The sequence below is a fragment of the Lissotriton helveticus genome, chromosome 6 (assembly GCF_964261635.1).
Source record: "Lissotriton helveticus chromosome 6, aLisHel1.1, whole genome shotgun sequence".
Classification (NCBI taxonomy): domain Eukaryota; kingdom Metazoa; phylum Chordata; class Amphibia; order Caudata; family Salamandridae; genus Lissotriton; species Lissotriton helveticus.
The window spans coordinates 1102960763-1102980922 of NC_136067.1; the positions used below are offsets into that span (position 1 = coordinate 1102960763).

Genomic DNA, 20160 nt, shown 5'->3' on the forward strand with positions numbered 1-20160 from the left:
ATTGAGAGGGACGTGTATCAATGTCTTGATATCTATCAGGTTTTTTAATATTATCCCTATTTCTAAGGTTATATCTATTCCCAGAGGGTTCACTCTGGGGTGACCTTTGTCTCGGGTTTGGAGATTTCTCTCTTCGCCTAGGAGACCTTCCTCTGGACTGGAATTTCTTTTCTTTGGGATTGGATTGTTTGTTTCCATCCCAGTTCTTTTTTGGTGAATTATTATTATTATTAAAAAACATTTTTTCTGGACTTGTAGTCAGTTGCGGTTTTACTGGTATTCCACCTAGACTATCTCTGCCTAGTTCTTCATAGGATTTTTCTATGATTCTGGCAATTTCAGCTGGTTGGTCTGCTATATCTGTCTCTTTTAACCTCTGGCGGATCGCCACGTTTGCTGCTTCACCCTTTATGTTGGCTAGTAATATAGCCGAGACCTGCTTGAAGTCTTTTAGTAATTTCATACCAAGAGTTAAAGCAGGTTCTGGACCGTATTCATCTTGAATTTGTTTTAGCACATCTGGTATTACCGAAATGGATGGAACACCGTGCGTTTTTGTGTAGATGGAAGCAAAGACTGTACCCCAAGTGTCACAGTCCTCAATGTGTGGTGCGATTCCCATTGGGAGACATATAGTCAGAATCCTGTGTTTTTCTAATGGGGTGGTGTCAGGAAACACCGCCTCTATTTGGGTAATTTTCTGTGCCAACCAGAATGGTATTTGTTCCCGTTTAGCTGGAACTTTACCTAGGCAGGATTGGATGTTCTGTGGTGTAATTTTATTTGTGTTCCCCTGGTGAGGGGTCAGCTGTGGTAGTTTAATCGCTGGCTGAATTGTAGAAGTCCGCATTACATACTGAACTAATTGTCTGTGAATTTTTAGTAGTTGTTTTAGCTGTATTAACAGCTCTGCTGCAGGCATTCTTTCGATGTCTGGATATGGTGTGTATCCGGCTAGGACCGGCCACGTTGCTCCTGGTCTTCCTAAAGGACCGAGCCTTGTAATGTGATTATTATGTTTTAGGGCGCCATCAAATAAGAGCAAATGCTCTTGGAATTTGAGTGGTACTTCCACCTCCTCGAAAGGAGTGTACTCATTAGGAGGTTCCTCTACTTTGTAATAGTGGAAGTACTTTGTTATAGTATTAGCTGCTGGAAAATGTATCCATGTATAGTATACCTCTGTCTGCCGATATTCGTGTGCCTCGATTACGAATATGACTGTGCCACCTCTAGGTGTCAGTCCATTTTCTATAAGTTTTAAGGTTATAGATCTCCTTTTGGCGACCGGAATGAGTATTATATCCGCGTCTGCTGCTTGCATGGTAGCATCAGCATCTGCTATTTCAGTAGCTAATCTAGTAACCTCTCGTTCTTCATCGCTGTCCATTTTGCTGACAGGATGGTATTATGTTTATTTGCAGATCAGGTTTCTTTATGGAAACAGAGATTAGATGCACAATATTTTGGAACACTGTTTATCCTTCAACGTTGACTAGACCAAGAACCATACATAGGAGTTCCCTCCTGCGAGGTTTTGGAGGATATTATAACCTTTCACCCACTCCAGACGTCTTTGGAGTATTTGGGAAAAGGGGTCTGAGTGAGAAAGCACGACTGAGTTACTCTAAATGTCTTACGTTAGTTTTATCGCCCTTTCCAAACGCGTTGGGCGCCATGTAGTGTAGCTCCTATTTTCCCAATAGGCTCTGCGCATTGGAATAGTACCTACAGCAGTAAAGGCCTAGGCCAGACGTTAACTAGGTCTACTACTGTCGATACTAGACTTAATTTTTGGGTTTGCCAGCTAAGCTCAGAGTTCGCTAGAAACTTTCTCGAATGTTCAAGGAAGGATTAACTCCCCTGATTAGACAAGAAGGGATTTAGTTTCTGACAACCATAGAACATGACAACTTTGCTCTCCCCTAATCAAGAGTCAATCTCAAGAGTCGTGTGAGCACAAGGCAATTATTTTACTCAGTCAGTACGTGCATTCTTAGTCTCATCAGAATGTAGAGAAAAGGAAGAGACGGGCGTGTTCAATAAAAGGTGTTATTTATTGATCAGTCTCTTTTCTCGTACAAGAGAAATGGATCGATATTATTGCAATACTTATAGTTAAGTAAAGTGCATACATTAAAAGCAATAGTATAAAATAATACTGTAAAAACATTGATATGGTTTCTGAGCCATATGATGTTTTAAAATGATTAAAATATATTTACATACACATATACATTTGACTAAACGTGCTCAACTGGTGTTTCTAAATACGCCTACCCCGTGTACCTGACCTAAGTCTAATACGTGGGCGGGAATAGAAAGTTACAGTTTAAGTTAAGTTTGTTTTTGCCAAGTGAATAACTAAAGAATTCTCTAGGAGGGATTATTCAGTTCTGTACCTGGAATTTAGGATGAATGAGGAATGGTATCTCTTTCTCTGCTCTCGATATTCCAGGCTGCCTGCGAGGGCTGCCCAGAAACGCCGGTGCTGGGTCTCTCGGCTTGAGATAGCAGCGCGTCTCTCAGCGCGTCAGGAAGGCGGGGCTGCTGCCTGCGGGGTCTGCTTCTGCTCTCGGCTTCGGCAAGTATGGCTGCTCCGTCTTGTCACCACGCGTGTGTCTGCATAGGGCAAGGTCGGCAATATTTATACCTTAAAGGTGCCGGGATTGACGTAAGGATGGACATAGGTACGTCAATAAAGATGTCATACGACTTGCTCGTTAGCACATTCTTTACTAAAGTTCTCTGTGAAATCAAAACAATGGCCGCACGGATTATCCAGGTTGTCATAGGTTTGATTTGTTATGAGAACGTCGTATGCCTTATCAGGGGCTGGAGGAATGTCGCTTGTCTAATTAGATCTCAAGCGTTATGACCTAATCAGATAACACGTTCCTGTGCCGTAGTGTGACTGCGTCAGATAACGGTATCTGCATCATGGGGGATTTCTTGCCTCATGGGCTGACTGTTAGTTAACTAGCTAGGTAGTTTAACCAGAATAGGGTCAGGAATAGGGGGATCGATTCAGAACCTATAGAAATACACGACACTAAGTTCTTCTCTGCAGCAAATCCTGTTCAGCGACTCCTCATCAGAAGGGTTTCCGGCCTTATGGAGCTCTCATCGGCTACAGCCTGCAGCTTCATTCCACTTAAGATTTTTGACTTCCAAAACAATGACTAAGTCCGAACGTGGAAATCCTCAACACGACTTCTTCTAGCAGCTCTCTGATGATAATGCCTCTTCCTCAGACACCGCCAGCTGTCTTCCCCCACTGAACTTTACCTATCCAGACATTTTCTTTGAAATTTCTTCTAAATCCAAAGGTAAGCCGAGATCTGGCCCACTCCACTTTGTGAATCCGAACCACGCTTCATTGCGGTCAGACAGAACATTCGACTTTGCCTCAGTCTCACGCGACTAGATGTCCCCACATGATTTTGATCGTTAGGCACTGTTTTTCACCGTAAACTTTTACAATTCTTAACCCCGGTTCTACTGATTGGATTTAGATAGTTTTGGTGTCATTTTATTTAGTACAATTTTCTCTATTTTCCTTAATTAGAGTGGGATTTTTTTGTGTTGTGGTTTCACTTTATTACTGTTTAAGTGCTGCATAAATACCTAACACTGTGCCTCTAAGTTTAGCCTGCCTGCTTTTGTGCCAAGCTACCAGAGAGTTTAGCACAGGTTAATTTAGTAACTTCTGTGGTTTACCCTGACCGGGATTGTGGTTGTTGCTTGAGAAGGGTCTTTACTCCCCTTAATCAAACAAGCATTTGCAAGGCAATCAATTGGTCTCGCCTATGGGACCATATAAGTATTTAGTGATGCAGCATATTCTTGCAAATTAGTGCAAAGTAGATCTGTGTGGCTATAAATGTATCATACTGATGACCTGAAAGAGCGACAAGTATGCTGGTCTGGTCAGAGAGAAACTAAGTTAGCTGTTTTTCCAGACCAACAATGGTTTCCATTAGAACTTTTCTTCATTTGTAAGCTGTCTTGACAGTTTAGAAGGACACCTGCCAAATTCTTTGCCCACATACTTTGGCATAGGAGAATACAAATAAGATGTTAAAGTTCTGGAGATTTCAATGAAAAATGTATAATAATGAATATTAAAGAAGGCTAGAGACAAACTAGGTTTATGAGGTAAGATAACAGATAATGAGAAGGAATAATTAGCATGGACATATTTTTTAGCAGTTATGTAGCTATGGAGTAAGAAAATCAGGTCAGTGTGTTGTAGCTGTATTTAGATCACATTTAATGCAACTCAGCCCGTGGGGTTTGTGTTGTTAAAGTAATGCCCCACAAGAAAACTATCAAAGTGTAGCATTATGTGCAGCTCATAAAACTGATTTAGGATAACCTGCAACAAAAAAGACATTAAAAAAAGTAACAAAAGCTCAAGCAGGCTGGGCTACGTTGAGCCGGAAAAAGCACTTGGCAAAGTGCAGAGTGTCAGAGGATCAGGCACTAGAGGTGGAAAAGACAAGGCAGGATGGGGGGGGGGGGTCGGGGGGGGGCGGGTTGAGATATTCAGAGGAGATGCTAACAGAGCCATTATGTCTATGCCATATTTTCAGCTTACGTTTTCTAATTAGCACGAAGGCATGTAGGCGTTGTGAACCACATCTATCTACATACACTCTTCATCTTCAGTAGAAAGACAGACACTGCGTCCCCTTACAGAGGCATGGCCAAACATGTTGCAGATCGTGCCAGAGACCACTCCCTCAACACCAGTACCGGGTACGTGCTGGGGGCTAGCTGGAAGCATCAGCTGTGACTATTCACCATTTTAAAAATTAACTTGTGTTAGCAGCCCTGCAACTGGTACAATCTGAATATCTCACAGAGTACTCCAGAGCACGCTCTTGTAAGCCCTAAATCTCCACATACATGTGGCCACTGTCGTAATGCACTTCTGAGAAGGTTAAAAAAATGAGTCTCTGTAAATTAAAAGTGAAAGTGCTTGCAAAACAGAAACAATTCTTCCTTTCGCGGTTCTAGGAGCTTTTATTGCTCATGAATATATACATTTCAGATGCCATTTGTGAGAAATTTTTAAATGGGCAATGTGTAAACATTATTTTTTATGTTTTTGCTGCACTGTTTCTTGCGGTTCAGGAAAGTGGTTTCTAATGTTGCAAAACAAGCCAGTGCAACATAGACCAGGTTATCTTGTTAAGCATGAGGAAGGAGGAGGCAGCTGCAGCCCAAGAGGGAGAGAAGAGCAGCTGTTTAAAATAAAAACAAGCTGTGAGGGGCGAGAGGTGTTGTGAGAAGGTCACAGGAGATTAAGTAAACTGGGAGCAGGGCCGGGAGAGTGAAGAAAGACAAAGTAGTGCACTGAAGCAAAAGATATGGCCCATAGTGAAAGGATCTGTGTAGCAGGGGTAGTCTCCAGGGTGTAACAAAACAGCCCAAAGGTGGGACAAATGTATTCTATTGACCAACGAAAACAAAGGAATTTGTAAAGGCAGTCGAAAGAAGCAATGGTAAGCGCTGGGCGTTTTCTAAGCCTATAGACTGAATACCACAGGTCTCGAAGAGACAGCACATGTGCTGCCTAGGCGAGACCTAAAAACAATTTCCTACAGTTAGGGCAAGCAATTAAAGACTGATAGCCGCCACTTCTTTTTAATATGGACTAGAGAAGTCCACTGCCCACAAGAGAGAGAATGGGAATCGGTGGGCTTCGTGGAAGGATCTTTGGTTTCTCAGGTGTGAGTTTGGAAGTTTTACAGGAATTTTGGTCTGTAGATGATACTGCAAGGTAATGGATCAAGAGAAAGTTGTGGGAATTGCAATTACAACTCTTTTCTAGAGCACCCGCTTCTCAATTCCTGGAGGGTTTGTTTTTAAGAGAACATGTTTAGTCATTCCCTATTATTCAAATTTAAGGAGAGTAGTTACATGCTGTTATGAGGCAGCAACTTACTTGACTCCAACATGTCCTGAATTATCTAGCACTGGTTGCTATATAGTGAATCCAAAGACTTCAACCTTCAAAGTATACATCAATTCTACCCTTCTTTGTTTATTATATATTGAATTTTTATATATTGAGTGTGATGTATTATCAGCTGTAGCTTCACTAACATCCTGTGTTGTGGTCCCTAATCTAGATTTCAAGTGGAGAGAGGATCTCTTAATAGTCACACTTTTCTCAGAGGATCCCAACAGATAATACATTCAGTGTTTTTAAGCAATATTAATCTGGATTTATCCCAGTTAATGAGGTGGAGGTGCTTGAACTGTGGGTATTTTGAGGGCATTGCTCACAGTTGGCCCATATCAGGAAAGTGGCATAGAGTTTAAGAAGGAACTGAGTGCAAACATCTTTAGAAGGGGTTCATTGATGGTGGTTAGAAGCCTCCATAATCAATCTGTATAAGATATTGGAACTCTTTGGTCTGATACATGGTTCCCCTTTCCCTCATTAATTATCGCACTAATAAGGACGGAAAGTAATAGGTACTAAATGTATTGGATGCAATAACTAATACATATTAGAAAGTTTGCCCTTAAAATCAGTTATAACATACGGAATTGGTGCTTAGTGCACCAGAATCTGCTTGTCCTGGTATTTACTGGGCGCTTTTAACCGCCTTTAAATTTTGGAAAGTTTGACCGCTGAAATTTATTGAGGGGTGCAATATTTATCACAAACATTGCAGCACTTATGAATGCGACAACAGGTGTTTGCGCTTGGCTCACAATTTACTGAATCACTCCTAATGATATCCTAGTTGGTTATCTGTAGAAGTATATGACATAAAAACCTTCTATTCTGTTACAAACAAGCCACATGTACATGTTTGTTATTATCCTGACAAGTGACATTTCAAGGCAATTTAAGTAAGTTTAAAATATGTATTAAAAGAAATTATAACAACTCTATAGCATGGATAGGTAACAGCTTGTTTTCCCTACCTTAGCTTAGAAACTCAGAAACCTTAGTAAGTCATTTTTAGTAGCCTAAAAAGAATCCATGCTATTTACTGAATGTGAAAGCATTAAAGCGCAAAATACTCAGTTTGCTTATTTTTGTTGGTCTATTTACCAGGCAACTTCACTGGTGGAGGTGTTGTGTCTTTTGGCATTCTTTGGCCGTCTTGTACATTTTGCTAAAGTAACACCACAAAGTATATTTTGGAAGGATACAAAGAATATCTGCGTCATGGTAACAATTGCGGTAAGTTTTGACCATGGTCTTTTGCTTATTTGTTTCCTCTGATACTCTTTAAAAAACACAATTTAAGAATGTACAGTGTTTCGTTTTCAGTTTGTAAACAGTGATACTTTTTCATATAGTATAACATGTATTTTTTAATGTAAATTTCCTGTATGTAGCCTCAATTGCTAGAAGAAGCAAGACTGGGCGATTTTGTTTCCACGTAATTAGGCAAAAGTAGTGAGACATTGTAGGGCTTCCTTGCTGTTTGTGATTGTTGAGGGTGGTGTGGATATTTAGAGTGGGATGGCCTTTCTGTGTTGTGCCAGGCCATGTAGAAAGTCTGGCTAAATAGCACACTCCTCTCTATAATTAGGTAGTGCGAGTGCCACCCTTTTGCCCTTGACAGGTCCCCTATAGAGCCATTTTAACCCATGGATAAAGTAGGCAATTGGCCAAAACGAACCCCTTCCTGGTAACATGATCAAGACAGTCAGTTTCAGTTTATTTTGTCATGCCTTGGTTAATTAAAACCATACATGAGAGGTAAAACAATGTGGATAATATCAGAAGCAGTAACAAGTTCTCGTTGAAACAACTACATCAGTTAAAGTACTTCAAGCAAGGTGCAATATAATATATAACACGCATACGATCTAACTGATTGAATGTGCTGAAAACTGGCAAGTAAGTGACAATAGGGTGTATAGTGCATTTTTGACAAGCATAATGCAGTTTGCATAATTACTTGAAGAGCGACAGGGCTGTTCTTAATGTGGGTCATTCATGGAACAAATGAGCTGGTATTGTCCCCATGGCCAAACACAGCCCCGCTCCAGTGATCAGAAATTAATTTCAGCAGTTGCTACCCACAGGTTCTTTTCTGCAATGCCCATGACTTTCTCAAAATGCGGTGCGAGAGGAAGATGAGTCACTTGAAGGCATGCTATTACTACTGGCCTACAGAAATGGAAGTTCAACCAGTTGAACTGAGGTTTTCGCAAGGCGTGCCTCTCATTTAACAAAGCTGGGCAGATGCAGACTGTGCTTGTGATTGATTCCTTGTATGTATTGTAGTCTGCAATTAGTGGTGGTTGATTTTCTTAACTCTTTACTGATACAATGTAGTGTGGGCAAGACTGCTAACTGACTTGTCCGCAGTTTCAGTTTGATCTTATTTGAAATACAGAGACATAAAATTGGTTGCATGCCTAACTTCTCGCATTGTTTAGGATCTGCCAGTCATGCGCAATGGTTTATAAATGTCTTTTTTTTTTCCAACCAGATTTCTACTGCATAGTTTTTTAAACTAGTCTTTTGAAGGTTGTGAAGGTAACTGGTCCTGTTCATAAGTTCTCTATTTGAAGATTTTGGACCGGCATATCCACGAAGGTGCGAGTAATTGGCCATGCTTGAATGTGAGATTTCAAGCCACAACTGATGTTCTAGTAAATCTTCCTTTGCTGCCCTTAGCTTGAAAAGCATGTTGTTATTAAAGCCCCTTGTCTTTCCAATTACTGCTTTGTTTAGCCAAATTCCAACCGGCTCTGAGCTGGTGAACTATGCTTGGGTCAGGGAAACACTTGTCTGTAGGTGTTGGTACCAAGTTGATCTATGAAACCTGGCTCACTTGCAAACATAACTTCGCCAATATGCAAGAGTTTGAAGAAGTTGGCATGGATGACTTTCCCCATAGAGTTGAGAGATGGGTACCCACCGTTTTCATACAGACTTAAAAAGGCATGCAGCAGAGAGGAGGCCTTTGCTTTTATGAACTATTTGTGAGGGAGGAAAGTTCCTCAATTATGAATCACAACCCCAAATACTTATACTACTTTTTTGATTGAAAGGTCATTCAAAGGCCAGTGTCCCAGTTTCTTAATCTTCTTTCCACTGATCATGATTTTGGTTTTTATCTGAATTGACAATTAACCTATTGGATTCCACTATGCAGACCATGCATAGGGGATTCCCTCTATGCATGCTCTGGCGACCATTCCCTCTATCTCACAATATGAGTTTCTCCTGTTAAGCAGGAATGTCAAATCAGGCTCTCCTATGGATCCTAATGAAGCCTGCTCAGTTTAGGGACTTCTTACCTGTGCATCTAGCTCCACTGTGTCAGATGATTAACATCTCGCTCACCACAGCAGTTGTCCCTAAGGTCTGGAAGCAGGCGAGGGTGGTTCCTCTACTTGAAAAACCCTCGTTGGATCCAGCATAATTGGAGAATTTCTGCCCCATATCACTACTGTCTTGGGTAGCCTAAATAGCCGAGGCACATGTTAACAACATCCTTACATGCTTTTTGAATAACACCGGCCTCTTAGATCTGTCTCAGACTGGTTTTCGCCCTGGTCACAGCACGGAAACTGCTCTCCTAGCTGTGACCGAGCATCCGGAACCATTCTGGATGGTGGGCATTCCGCGGCACTGATCTTACTTGACCTTAGCGCTGCGTTTGACACGGTTTCTCACCAGATCCTCTTGGATCGTTTGGAAGGGGCCGGGGTTGTGGGTTTGGCCTTGGAATGGTTTAGATCATTTCTCTCAGACAGAACGTTCCAGGTGTCCGCTCCTCCCTTTCTCTCCCGCGCCCAGGCCATCGGGCCGGGTGTCCCTCAGGGCTCTGCCCTCAGCCCTATACTTTTCAATGTTTACGTCCAACCCTAGCCACGGTGGCCAGGGACAATGGTCTCACCATGGTCTCATATGCTGATGATACGCAGTTGGTGGTGCCCCTCTCCGACGACCCTACGCAGCGTGCTGATAAATTTCAAAATGACCTTGCAGCGGTCCCGGAGTGAATGACCACCAACTGCCTTCAGCTCAACGCCAATAAGTTTAAGGTGTTGTTGGTGAGGAGGGATCAGGGATTATGGAGCGAGCATAGGTGGCCCAGGACCCATGGCTGCGCGCCCACTCCCAAGCTGACAGTAAAAAAATCTTGGGGTTTGGATGGATGCCACTCTTAGCTTTCAGGAGCATACCAAGAAGCTAGCAGGTACCTGCTTTGGCCTACTTCGAGGATTAAGACCGTTGTTGGGGTTCTTCGACCCATCTATCCGCCAGACGATAGTACAGGCAACCATTTTATCACAATTGGATTATGCAGACTCGCTCCTGTTAGGAGATAATAAGGCAGAAATTAGCCGTTTGCAACGTGTTCAGAACGCAGCAGCTCGTGTTCTGCTGAGGCTTCCCAGAACTTGCTCTGCGACTGGGGCGATTTGTTGCCTTCATTGGCTACCTTTGATCAAAAGGATTGAATTTAAAACCTTGTGCCTGACCTTTAAAATCTTAAAATCTTCCTCCTCTGAGATTCTGTCCAATCTACTGGTACCCTATGTACCTACGCGCCAACTACGATCAGCTGGGCAACATCTAGTCATGGTCCCTTGAGTGAAGCGTCTCCAAGCTGGCGGACAATCTTTTCGCTGTTTGGCGGCTAAATTGTGGAATTCCCTGCCGACGCAGATGCGTTGTCTGGAGAGCTTGAATTCTTTCCGTAAGCCTGCCAAGAGCTTTCTCTTTCCCACGGCCTAATCCTGTATCTTTCCATTCCACTGCTATTAGCGCCGGGACGCCTTTTCGCTGAGGCAGCTGCACGCTTTATAAAAGAGTCTAACATAACATAACATAACATTTAGCAGGTGTTGTAGCCCTATCCTGGTCCAAGATATCAGGAATGCATCATCCACATGGAGAAGGCACCTGATAGAGTTGACGTCATGCTTTAGTGCATGTGCATTTACATTATTCAGATCTGAAGGAAGATCAGCTAGAAAGATATTAAAATGTAATGGGGCTGTTATGCAACCTTGTTTTAATCGTGTTCTAGTGTTAGTTTTGTGAGTAAGTGTGCTACTGTCTCCATTTTTAACGAGGAGCCAGGTTTTGGAGTATAATGTTATAATTCTCTTAAACAAAGTTGGCAGAATTCCCCTCCCAACTAGTTTACACCATAATTTGTTACTGAGTATGTAATCAAAGACTGCTTTAAGATCCACAAAGCAGAGGTACGACATTTGTTTCTAGTAGCTCTGTCATTAAAGGTTGCCCAGGGGAGTAGGTTTGCTGAGGTTCTAATCCTTTTTTTAAAGCTTGTTTGGTGTGGTAGGATTATGTACTGCTCATTTGCCCATGTCTCTAGATCTTTTAGTAATATGCCAGCAAAATATTTTGCCTCATTCATTGTCGAGAAAGAACATCTGACGACTGTAGTTAGCCGGGTTAGAGGTTTGTCCTCTTCATAGATTGGGATAATTGCCCTACGCCAAGAATCAGGGATCTGTTCGGTGGTAATGCATTGATTATAGATGAGGGTTAGAACATCCGCCCAGAATTCAGGGTTAAATGTATATAATTGCTATGGTAAGCCTTTGGGGTCTGGGGCGCGGTTGCACCAACCCTTATTAATGATCTCATTCACTAGTTTTCTTTTGTGACCCGTGGCATCTACACACTGGGATGCTGGGACTTTCATGATAGTATTTTTTTGCATTGGGAAGGGGTCACTTTATTCTTTGTCATGCCCTCTTTGGACATCAGGTAAAAAGTCAACTCATTTGCTCTCTGTGATGCTTACATTTCTTGCCTCAAGGCACCCATTTCCATGCTTATTTACGATGGTCAATAATTCTTTTACATTCCTGAACTTACTTGCATGTCGTAAGAATGCCCCAAATTTGTCATTTTCATTTCTTTCAGCTGCCCATATCTCTTGTATGTTTTCCGTAGGGCTGCAATTTCATATTGAGGCCCATTATCAATCAGATTAAGTCTAAAATTTGGAGCTACCAGTTTAATTCTTTCTTAGTTGACCTTATGGCGGACCTTGACCATCATGAGTTCCTCCTCTTAGGAGCTAGAACATGGTCCCTCTTTGATTTAAATGTGAAGTAATTTACTAGTTTTTTCTGCGCTATGCTTCCATGCCCTTATTGGGCAGACAATTGATTTAGCTGGGTTTTTCTTTGTCAGTCGACAGTTCTCCACAATGTTTTTGGCTTAAAAGCCATTCCGTTTGAGCTTGTATGTTAACTTTTATGATGGCTTCTCCTGGGACACATCCGTCTACATGCAGTGCTCCTTTATTAAGTAACTTCAGATTCTGAGGCTAGTGGTCACTTTCGGGGTGTTGGTCGATCTTGAAAGATTTCAAGTATTAAACATTGGGAGGCTATTGAAGGTGTATTCTAATGTGGCCTGAGACTTCATGGTGGTAGTACAGGCAGGGGGTTGATCCTCTTTTTCCCTACTGTTCACTAATCGAAGACCTGGGTGGGTGCATATACTCAGTATATGCACTCACACATCCAAGAGGTTCTCGTCTTTTGAAGGCTGGCTTGAATTGTTGTGGAATGTCTCACCTTTCGCCCTGAAAAATCACTGTATCATCCTCGTAGGGGTTGTTGAATAGGTTCATGCTAAAGTCACCTGTTAATAATGTTATCAAGGCAGTCAGACGTCCTATCATAATAATAATGTGCATAAAGAGCAGATTCTTTCTAATAGCTTGTGGGCTTCCCAGAAGCTTCTTAGAAACTTATTGTGCAAGCCTGGCCAATGTTGATCTTTGAGCTCTCAGGCAGTTTGTGTCAATTCAATTAAATAAGAATATTTCTGTCTCGTGTCTTTCTTGTTAATTAACTTCACCTCCTTTATCTCCTCCCCTCTCATTTCACCTTTGTATTTCTATCAATCTACATTTATGTGTACCTATCCTGCCTCTATCGCAACTTTCTCTACCTCACTTTTGTCTGCGTAACAGTTCTCTCAATACACCTCTCTTCTCCATGTCTCCCCATCTCCCAGCCTGTTCCCTCTCTCTCTTGCACCAACCTCTGCATATCTACCCCTTCTCTCCACCTCAAAACACTCCCTACCTTATTCTTGTTTCTTCATCTCATTCCTCTGTTTCCCTCCCACCTACTTGTATCTCACCTACATTTACTTTGCCTCTCTTTCAATCTCATCTCTTTAACTATCCTCTCTACTGCTTTCTCTACCTCTGTATACCTCACTTCTCTTTAAGCCCTCTCTTTACCTGATCAATCACAACATCAGATCTTTCTCTACCTCTTAACTCTCTCACTATCTCATCTCATTCTACCATACCTTGCTCTGACTACATAACCCTGCAATTTGCCTCACCGTTTGCTTACTTCTGCACCTTGCCACGTTCTCTCGCTCTCTGTTTCTACCTCTGTTCCCTCTACCATGCCTCTCTCAATGCCATACTCTTTACACACTAACTCTTTTACTGCCTCTACCATCTTTCTGTATATTAATACCTCCTCTCACTCATCTCTCTCTGCACCTTCCTATCTATTTCATTTGTCTCTCAACCTCAACTCTCCCTCTTTACCTCTCTCCCCGTTTATAAATCTCTCCACTTGACCTCCCTGACTGCACATCTCACTCTCTACCTGTACCTCTACTTTGTATCAAACTCATTTCTTTTACTCTACATTCCTTGTCTCTCACTGTCATATGTCTCACTCACCTCATCTCTCTTTCTACCCATCTATCTGTCTTTATAGATGCCTCACTACACTATTTATCTGACCTTTATTTCTGTAACTCTTCTCATTTTGCACTCTCACTACTTAACTACTCTGTTTTCCACACATCTCTCTAGGCATGTTTCACTACCTGCCTCCCTTTTTACCTTACCCCTCTCTCTGCCTCACCCTTCAGTGTACCATGGCCCCTCCATCTCACTACATTTCCTTTTTGCAATCTCTTCCCCTCTCTACAATTTTGTCTATCTCACTACTTCTCTTTCAGTGCTTGGCTGCCTCATAATCTTTCCTTACATCTCTTTGTATCTCACCAATCCCACTGCCACATCTATCTCTACCTCCCTTCTCCCTCTGGTTCAGCCAGGGCCTAGTTTGTAAACGAATAAGTGCTGAGGCCCAACGTTTTGCTCAGAAGCCTAAGGCCTGCACTATCAAATGTCAGAGTGCCAAAAACAAAGGCTGCTTTATCCAGATTCCAACTCATGTCTAGGTAATCTATCGCCATACACTCCCTGTTCCTTTATCTCACTCCTGTAGGTTATTTTTCCTTCCATGCTTTCTCCCTGTGTCACTGGTTTTCCATTCCCCCCCCCTTTTAGCCCACTTTTCTCACTCTTGCTCAATCTCAAAGAATGATGAGAAAAATAAGGGCTGGTCCTCAAAAATGAGCCCCAAAAGGTCCCGCCTGCAACCACCGGCTCAACATTAGCACTGATTTCACTTCTCTCACCATACCATTATCTTTAGCAGTCCTTTTACTGCCTCCCCATTTCTCTTTCTAGGCAGAGTTGGAGGTTTCTATAATGCCAGAAAATTAAACACAGAGAAAGAGAAGAGGAACAAGACAGGGGAATAGAATTGGGGGAATTTCATACGATTTCCCCTGATGGAAAGGAGCACTGCTCAACGTTGCATTAAGAATGTCAGATGTGAAGTGGGATTTATTTGTGAATTGAAACACGTGACTATTGTAGTTATAATTTCAAGTCATATGTGCACTTGTCTTATTTCCTTATTCATATTATGCATTAGTTCAATAAACCTCCACCAGCTACACTTCCTGTTTTTTTCTGCTATGGGAGGAACACGCTTGTTAGACCCAGACCCTGAATACCATGCAAGATATTGTAAGACAAAAAATATAAGACCAAAAAGAAATTACCTTTATCAGTGCTTATACAAAAAACTTTTCAATACTGTTTGGCTGGTGGATGCTTGGCAGCTTATGTTTTACGTGCTTTTTTGTGGCATCACAATGACTTGAATTTGCTGAAAATGAATGATAAATTCGACGTTGTTTCTATCAGACGTATTATAGGAAGGTAGATCCCTGACTATGGTTGCCCCCAACTTTTTGCCTGGTGTTTTGCTGGTTTTCTGACTTAGTTGACCTGGGGCCCTGCTATTCAGGACCCCAGGCCTACTGCTCTCTCTGTAAAATGGATTCCATGTACCTTAGGTACATATCTAATTGGATACTGAGTCACCTTATCAGTCCCTGTACAGTGTACCTTAGGTACCCAGGGCATAGGTGTACCCAGGGCCTACCAGGGGCTGCAGCATGTATTATGCCACCCCTGGCTGGCCATCCAAATCTGACACAACTGGCTGCACGACAGCTGGGGCAAGGTGGTGTAATCACCCTTTGCTTTAGATATAGTATACCTATATCTAACCCTAAAATGGACACACAGATCTCCTACCAGTCACTCCTATGGCAGGCCTTAACAATCCTGAAGGCAGAGTGCTTGGAATCGTGTGAGATGGTGCTCTGGCATGAGCTGAGCCTGTCTGCGGCTTTCGGGATCCATCTCTTAGCCGTTTCCATGATATCGCATACCATATACTCTTAAGTGCATTATAATCCTCGCGGTTATATGCCAACTCTGGTATCGCTTTATCAAAACATGTCGAGTAAGGTGTCATACGAATTGGAATACTAACCCCTCGCCAATTCTGGCGACGGGGTTAGCATTCCACCCTTCTAGAGGGACACGACATGTATGTAACCTGTAACCCCGGTTAAAGTCAGACAGAGCCTTAGCATCCACAAAATGGATGCTGCCACCGAGACACAAGTCTGCCCTCCTGCTGCTGGGAGTCCTCCCAGAGCAGGAGATAAGGACAAAGGGTTTCCTGCCAGGGGCGGTGCCAGCACCGTCCCAGACAGGATTTTGTGTATCCTAGGTAGGCAGGGCTTCAGAGGAAGGTGACTGCAAGGCCGGCTTGAACCAGTTCCAGGGACACTCCAGACCCTGAGCTGGGGAAAAGCCCGCCAAGGAAGTGGGTGTAACCACCCCCCTCCTGGTCCCACCCATAGGGCAGGACTTAGTCGCGTGCCAGCCCCCTTTTCCCAGATAAAGGTAGGAGCAGGCCCCCTTCCAAATTAGATCATCTTTGGAATCAAGACACGACTTTCTGCGAAAGGACTTCAAGATTTCCTTCTTCAAGATTCTCCCTTGTGACTAAGGAGTAGTCACCCTGCATCCGCAGGCACCAACGCAAGAACACTGCGGTCTGCTGTAAGTCCTTCCTCCGGAATCCGACTGCCCAGCTCGACAAGACCCGGCTTCCCTGGCACCTCCGACCTCTACTCACCTCTACAGCCAAGCTGAGAACCGTGAGTGCGACGAGACCTCAAGGGACCGACTATTGCCAAGACTGCACGACTTCTGCACAGCAAGCCCGCCGAGTAATCTCCTGGCGAGTGCTTTGGGGTCCGAGAAGCCCCAACCCTGAGCAGCTCCAGCACCGAAGAGCAGCCCCCCAGCATCTCCACGATCGGCGTGGGGCCCTTCTGCTTTTTGCTGCTCACCGCGTTGTTTGGCTACTAGCCCGCTGGCTTGTGGCCTTCTGAACGACGCCCGACGACATCACTGCTGCTGGTCTGGTTGCTCCAGACTGGCTCTTGCTCCCTTCCAGAAGAGGAGCACCCCGGACCCTCCTGGTCCACTCAAGACGCCATTTTGAGTCCACCGCATGGGCTTGAATAAGCCAAGGCTTTGTTGCCCAATCCTGGGTTCTTCGACGCCGACAGCTTCATCCATCGTGGGACAGCTCGCCTCTCCATCCTGGTCGCCGACAACGCCTCCTGGTCCGTGAGATCTGCAGAGCACAGCGTCGCCCACTCACCTAGTCGAGGTGACTACCATCCGGTGCCCTCCTGGTGCCCACTGACTACTGGCTAGTAGTCACGAACTTGGTCCCCTCTGCTTTCAGGTGTCATCCATCTTCCAGATCCAGGCTTGGATCAACTCGAACTCTCTTCACTGGTCGCCTGCCAGCATCTTTCTTCCAGGCTCCTGGTTCGTCTACGAGGATTCCCGACGTCTTTTGAGACCTATGCAGCTGCAGCCCCTGGGCTAGGTAACTTCGGCATTTCGGTGCCCCAGCATAGCCTCACTATCCAAGGGTCAGGATCCACTGTCGTTTTCTCCCTACCAGGTCGGGTTCGTCCGTGAACACTAACTTTACCTTTACTAGCTCTCATAGACTTTGTCCCGCATCCCGCGTGAGAGTGCACACTCTGCACCCGAGTCCCCTGGGTCTCCTAGAAGTAATCTAACGATTCCATTGTCAAGTCCTAGCGATTCCAAAGCCTATTAGTACTGTACTTACCTGATAGTAATTTCGCATTCCACTTTTAGAGTATATGGTTTTTCGTGCCCCTCGGGCATTTGTATATACTGTGCTAACTTAAGTATTTTCGTAAGAGTTTTGTTGTGTGCCTAGCACCCTGTCCTCATAAAGAGTACAGGGCTGTTGTGATTCTAATAAATACACTGTTTATTTTCATAACACTTGTGTGGTGTCCTTTCACTGGGTGTTCAAGGGGTAATGTGATGGTAAAACAGCTGGCTTAACACGCCCTCTAGAGTCTTAGCCTTAGACTGCTCGTATCCATGCTACTAGGATAGCTGGTCTATAAGGTTGACTTACAACCAATCATCAATAAGGGTGGTTTGGACTGATATATAGTGATCACTAGAATAGTGAACACTGCACATCAGGCCAACTTCTCACACGTATCTAAAAAACTGTCTTGCCAAAGGGATCCAAAATCCTTAACAATACTGCTCTCCTACGAGAAACAAAACGAGCACGTTGGTGGCACCAGAGAGCGATACAACCTGAAGAACCCTCGTTATGGCCTCACTCAGGAACTCTGAACCGTTCTGTGTATCCCTCTAAATGTAGGTGAGGAAAAGTGGTTGAATGTTCTGTGGGCAGCAGTGCCCTGGGGATGGTGTCTCCTGAGCGCATAAAAGGCTTGAGGGGGGGGGCATACCCCACTCTCCTTTACATATACATCATCCCCAGGAGATGGGGTCTCCGGGGCCTGGAAAAGACTGCGGACAGAGGATCACACACCCACCACCTCAAGAAAAATATAAAAAATAATGGGGCAGATTTACAAGCCCCTTGCGCCACTTTTGCGTCACTTTTAACATGGGAAAAGTGACGCAAAAGTGGCGCAAGGGGCTTGTAAATAATCCCCAATGTTTTTGGTCCCGGGGGGTGTGGCAGTCCCTCTGGGAACCCCCTATCCCCCCACCCCCACCGGGCGTAGGAGAGCAGGGTATACCTGCCCCCTATATGTTTCTTTAATCCTTTTTTCAGGAGTGGGAACGTGGGGCCAGATGTAGGAGGCCATTTACCGACCGGTAACGGCCGATTTCGGCCGTTACCGACCGGTAAATGGGTATTTGGGATGTAGGGGCATCATTTTACAGATTCGGTAAATTTACCGATTCGGTAAATTTACCGATTCGGTAAATTTACCGATTCTGTAAAATACCGAATCGATATTTTTATCGATTCGGTAAATGCCAGATGTAGGTGGGACTCTTCTGAGTCCCAAATGCCTTACAGATTCGGTATTTTACCACCCAATCCAATTGGGTGGTAAAATACCGAATCCAGGTTAGTCTAGCTGCTGTGTTGAAAGTTTCAGGGTGATCTATCATGTGGGGGCCAGAGAAAAAAGGATAGGAGCCCAAAATGTGTTTTTCCCATGTTATGTCTATGGGGATTTTTCCATTTTTGAACAAGACTATAACCCGAACCGAACGGAATGACACTAAATTTGGCAGAAAGCTAGATATTGATCCAGAAAGCATTCTTTTTGTGATTTGGTCTAGATCCATTTAGTAGTTTCAGAGATATTTAAGTTTAAAAAATATAGATAATTGGGGGCATGGCCAAGAGGTCCGACATGGCGGACGCTTCCTAGACGAGCTCCGTGGGCTTGATCATAATCCTTCACATATCCTTGTTGCTGGCAGTGAAATACCCCTCTCCAACCCTCTCATGGCATGCCGGAACTGGTGAGGAGCAGCCAGGAGCCCGTATCGGGAAGCTTGCTGCCACTGATCCGGAGATTGCCTCTCTGCCATGGTTCATGGCCGCAAGGCTACAGCTCGGGGCTTGCGTGCACCGGAGGCCTGGCACTGACCCCTGTAGCTCGTGGAAGGAAGAGAAGAGCTTCCGACAGTCCAAGCCGCCTTAATCCATCATCGTAGTGGCTGGGTCAGCTGATTTCACGCCGGCGGTGTCCAGCGCCCTGGAGACTTGCTGAGGCCGGCCGGGATGGTCAGGGTCTCCCGGGCGGGTGGGCATTTTGGAACGTGCATGACCGCGTAGCGGTCCGCGGCTGAGGGCTGGCACATTGGGGGCCTGATTGAAATCTGTGCTGGCCCCCCCCCATGGTCTTCTGCTCCCACACCCTGGCCGAGTGTGAGTGGGGGTACTGGATGCAGCCTGGCCCCTGTGTCAAACTTTGAATTCCGGCGGTTGTGCCGGTGCGGACCCTTAGCTGTTCCCAGCTCCCTCACTCCTCTCTATTGCCGGCCGGGTGTAGCAGACTGTGTGTGCCAGAGGCTGCGGCGGTGCAGCGGCCTGGGCCTGTGGTGGGGCGCCTGGCCGGGGATCCCGGTTTGGGCCTCTATGCGGCCATTAATCCCTCTATATATAGGTGAGCTGGATCCCCCCGACTTCAGTGTCGCAGTGCTTCATAATTGAACGTGCACACCGCACTCTCATGCAAAGACCACCACCTGGGGCCCGCCCATGGCTCGTTATTGTGAGACTATTGAATTTCCATGATCGCAATGTGATCCTTTCACAGGCCAGGTTGGCCGGTAAGCTCAACTTCAACTCTCACCACATCCTAATATTTCAGGACTATACGCGCATGGTACAACAACAATGCCAATACTTTACTGCTGCTAAAGCCCGGTTGCGGGACCTTAAATTCAATATGCCCTTCTTTTCCCGGCCAGATTGAGAGTCATATACAAGTCACGCACCATATTTTTTGATACTCCGGAGGAGGTCTTCGCCTGGCCGGATGAGAGACAGAGACATAGGCCGCATTCTCCGCTGCAATTTGACTCTGAACCATCGTCCGGATAGACGGTCAGGCTTAAGGTGAAACCGACTCGG

At 44.6% G+C, this 20160-nt stretch overlaps 1 protein-coding gene across 1 annotated transcript in view; it reads left to right on the top strand.

Annotated features, from left to right (window-relative positions):
- Positions 1 to 20160, top strand: part of LOC144761652 (two pore calcium channel protein 1-like) — a 603295-nt gene that overhangs the window by 165053 nt on the left and 418082 nt on the right. Inside the window, exon 4 of the mRNA XM_078646942.1 lies at positions 7082 to 7210. Within this exon, the coding sequence (XP_078503068.1) occupies positions 7082 to 7210 (129 nt within the window). The remainder of the gene's footprint in view (positions 1 to 7081; positions 7211 to 20160) is intronic.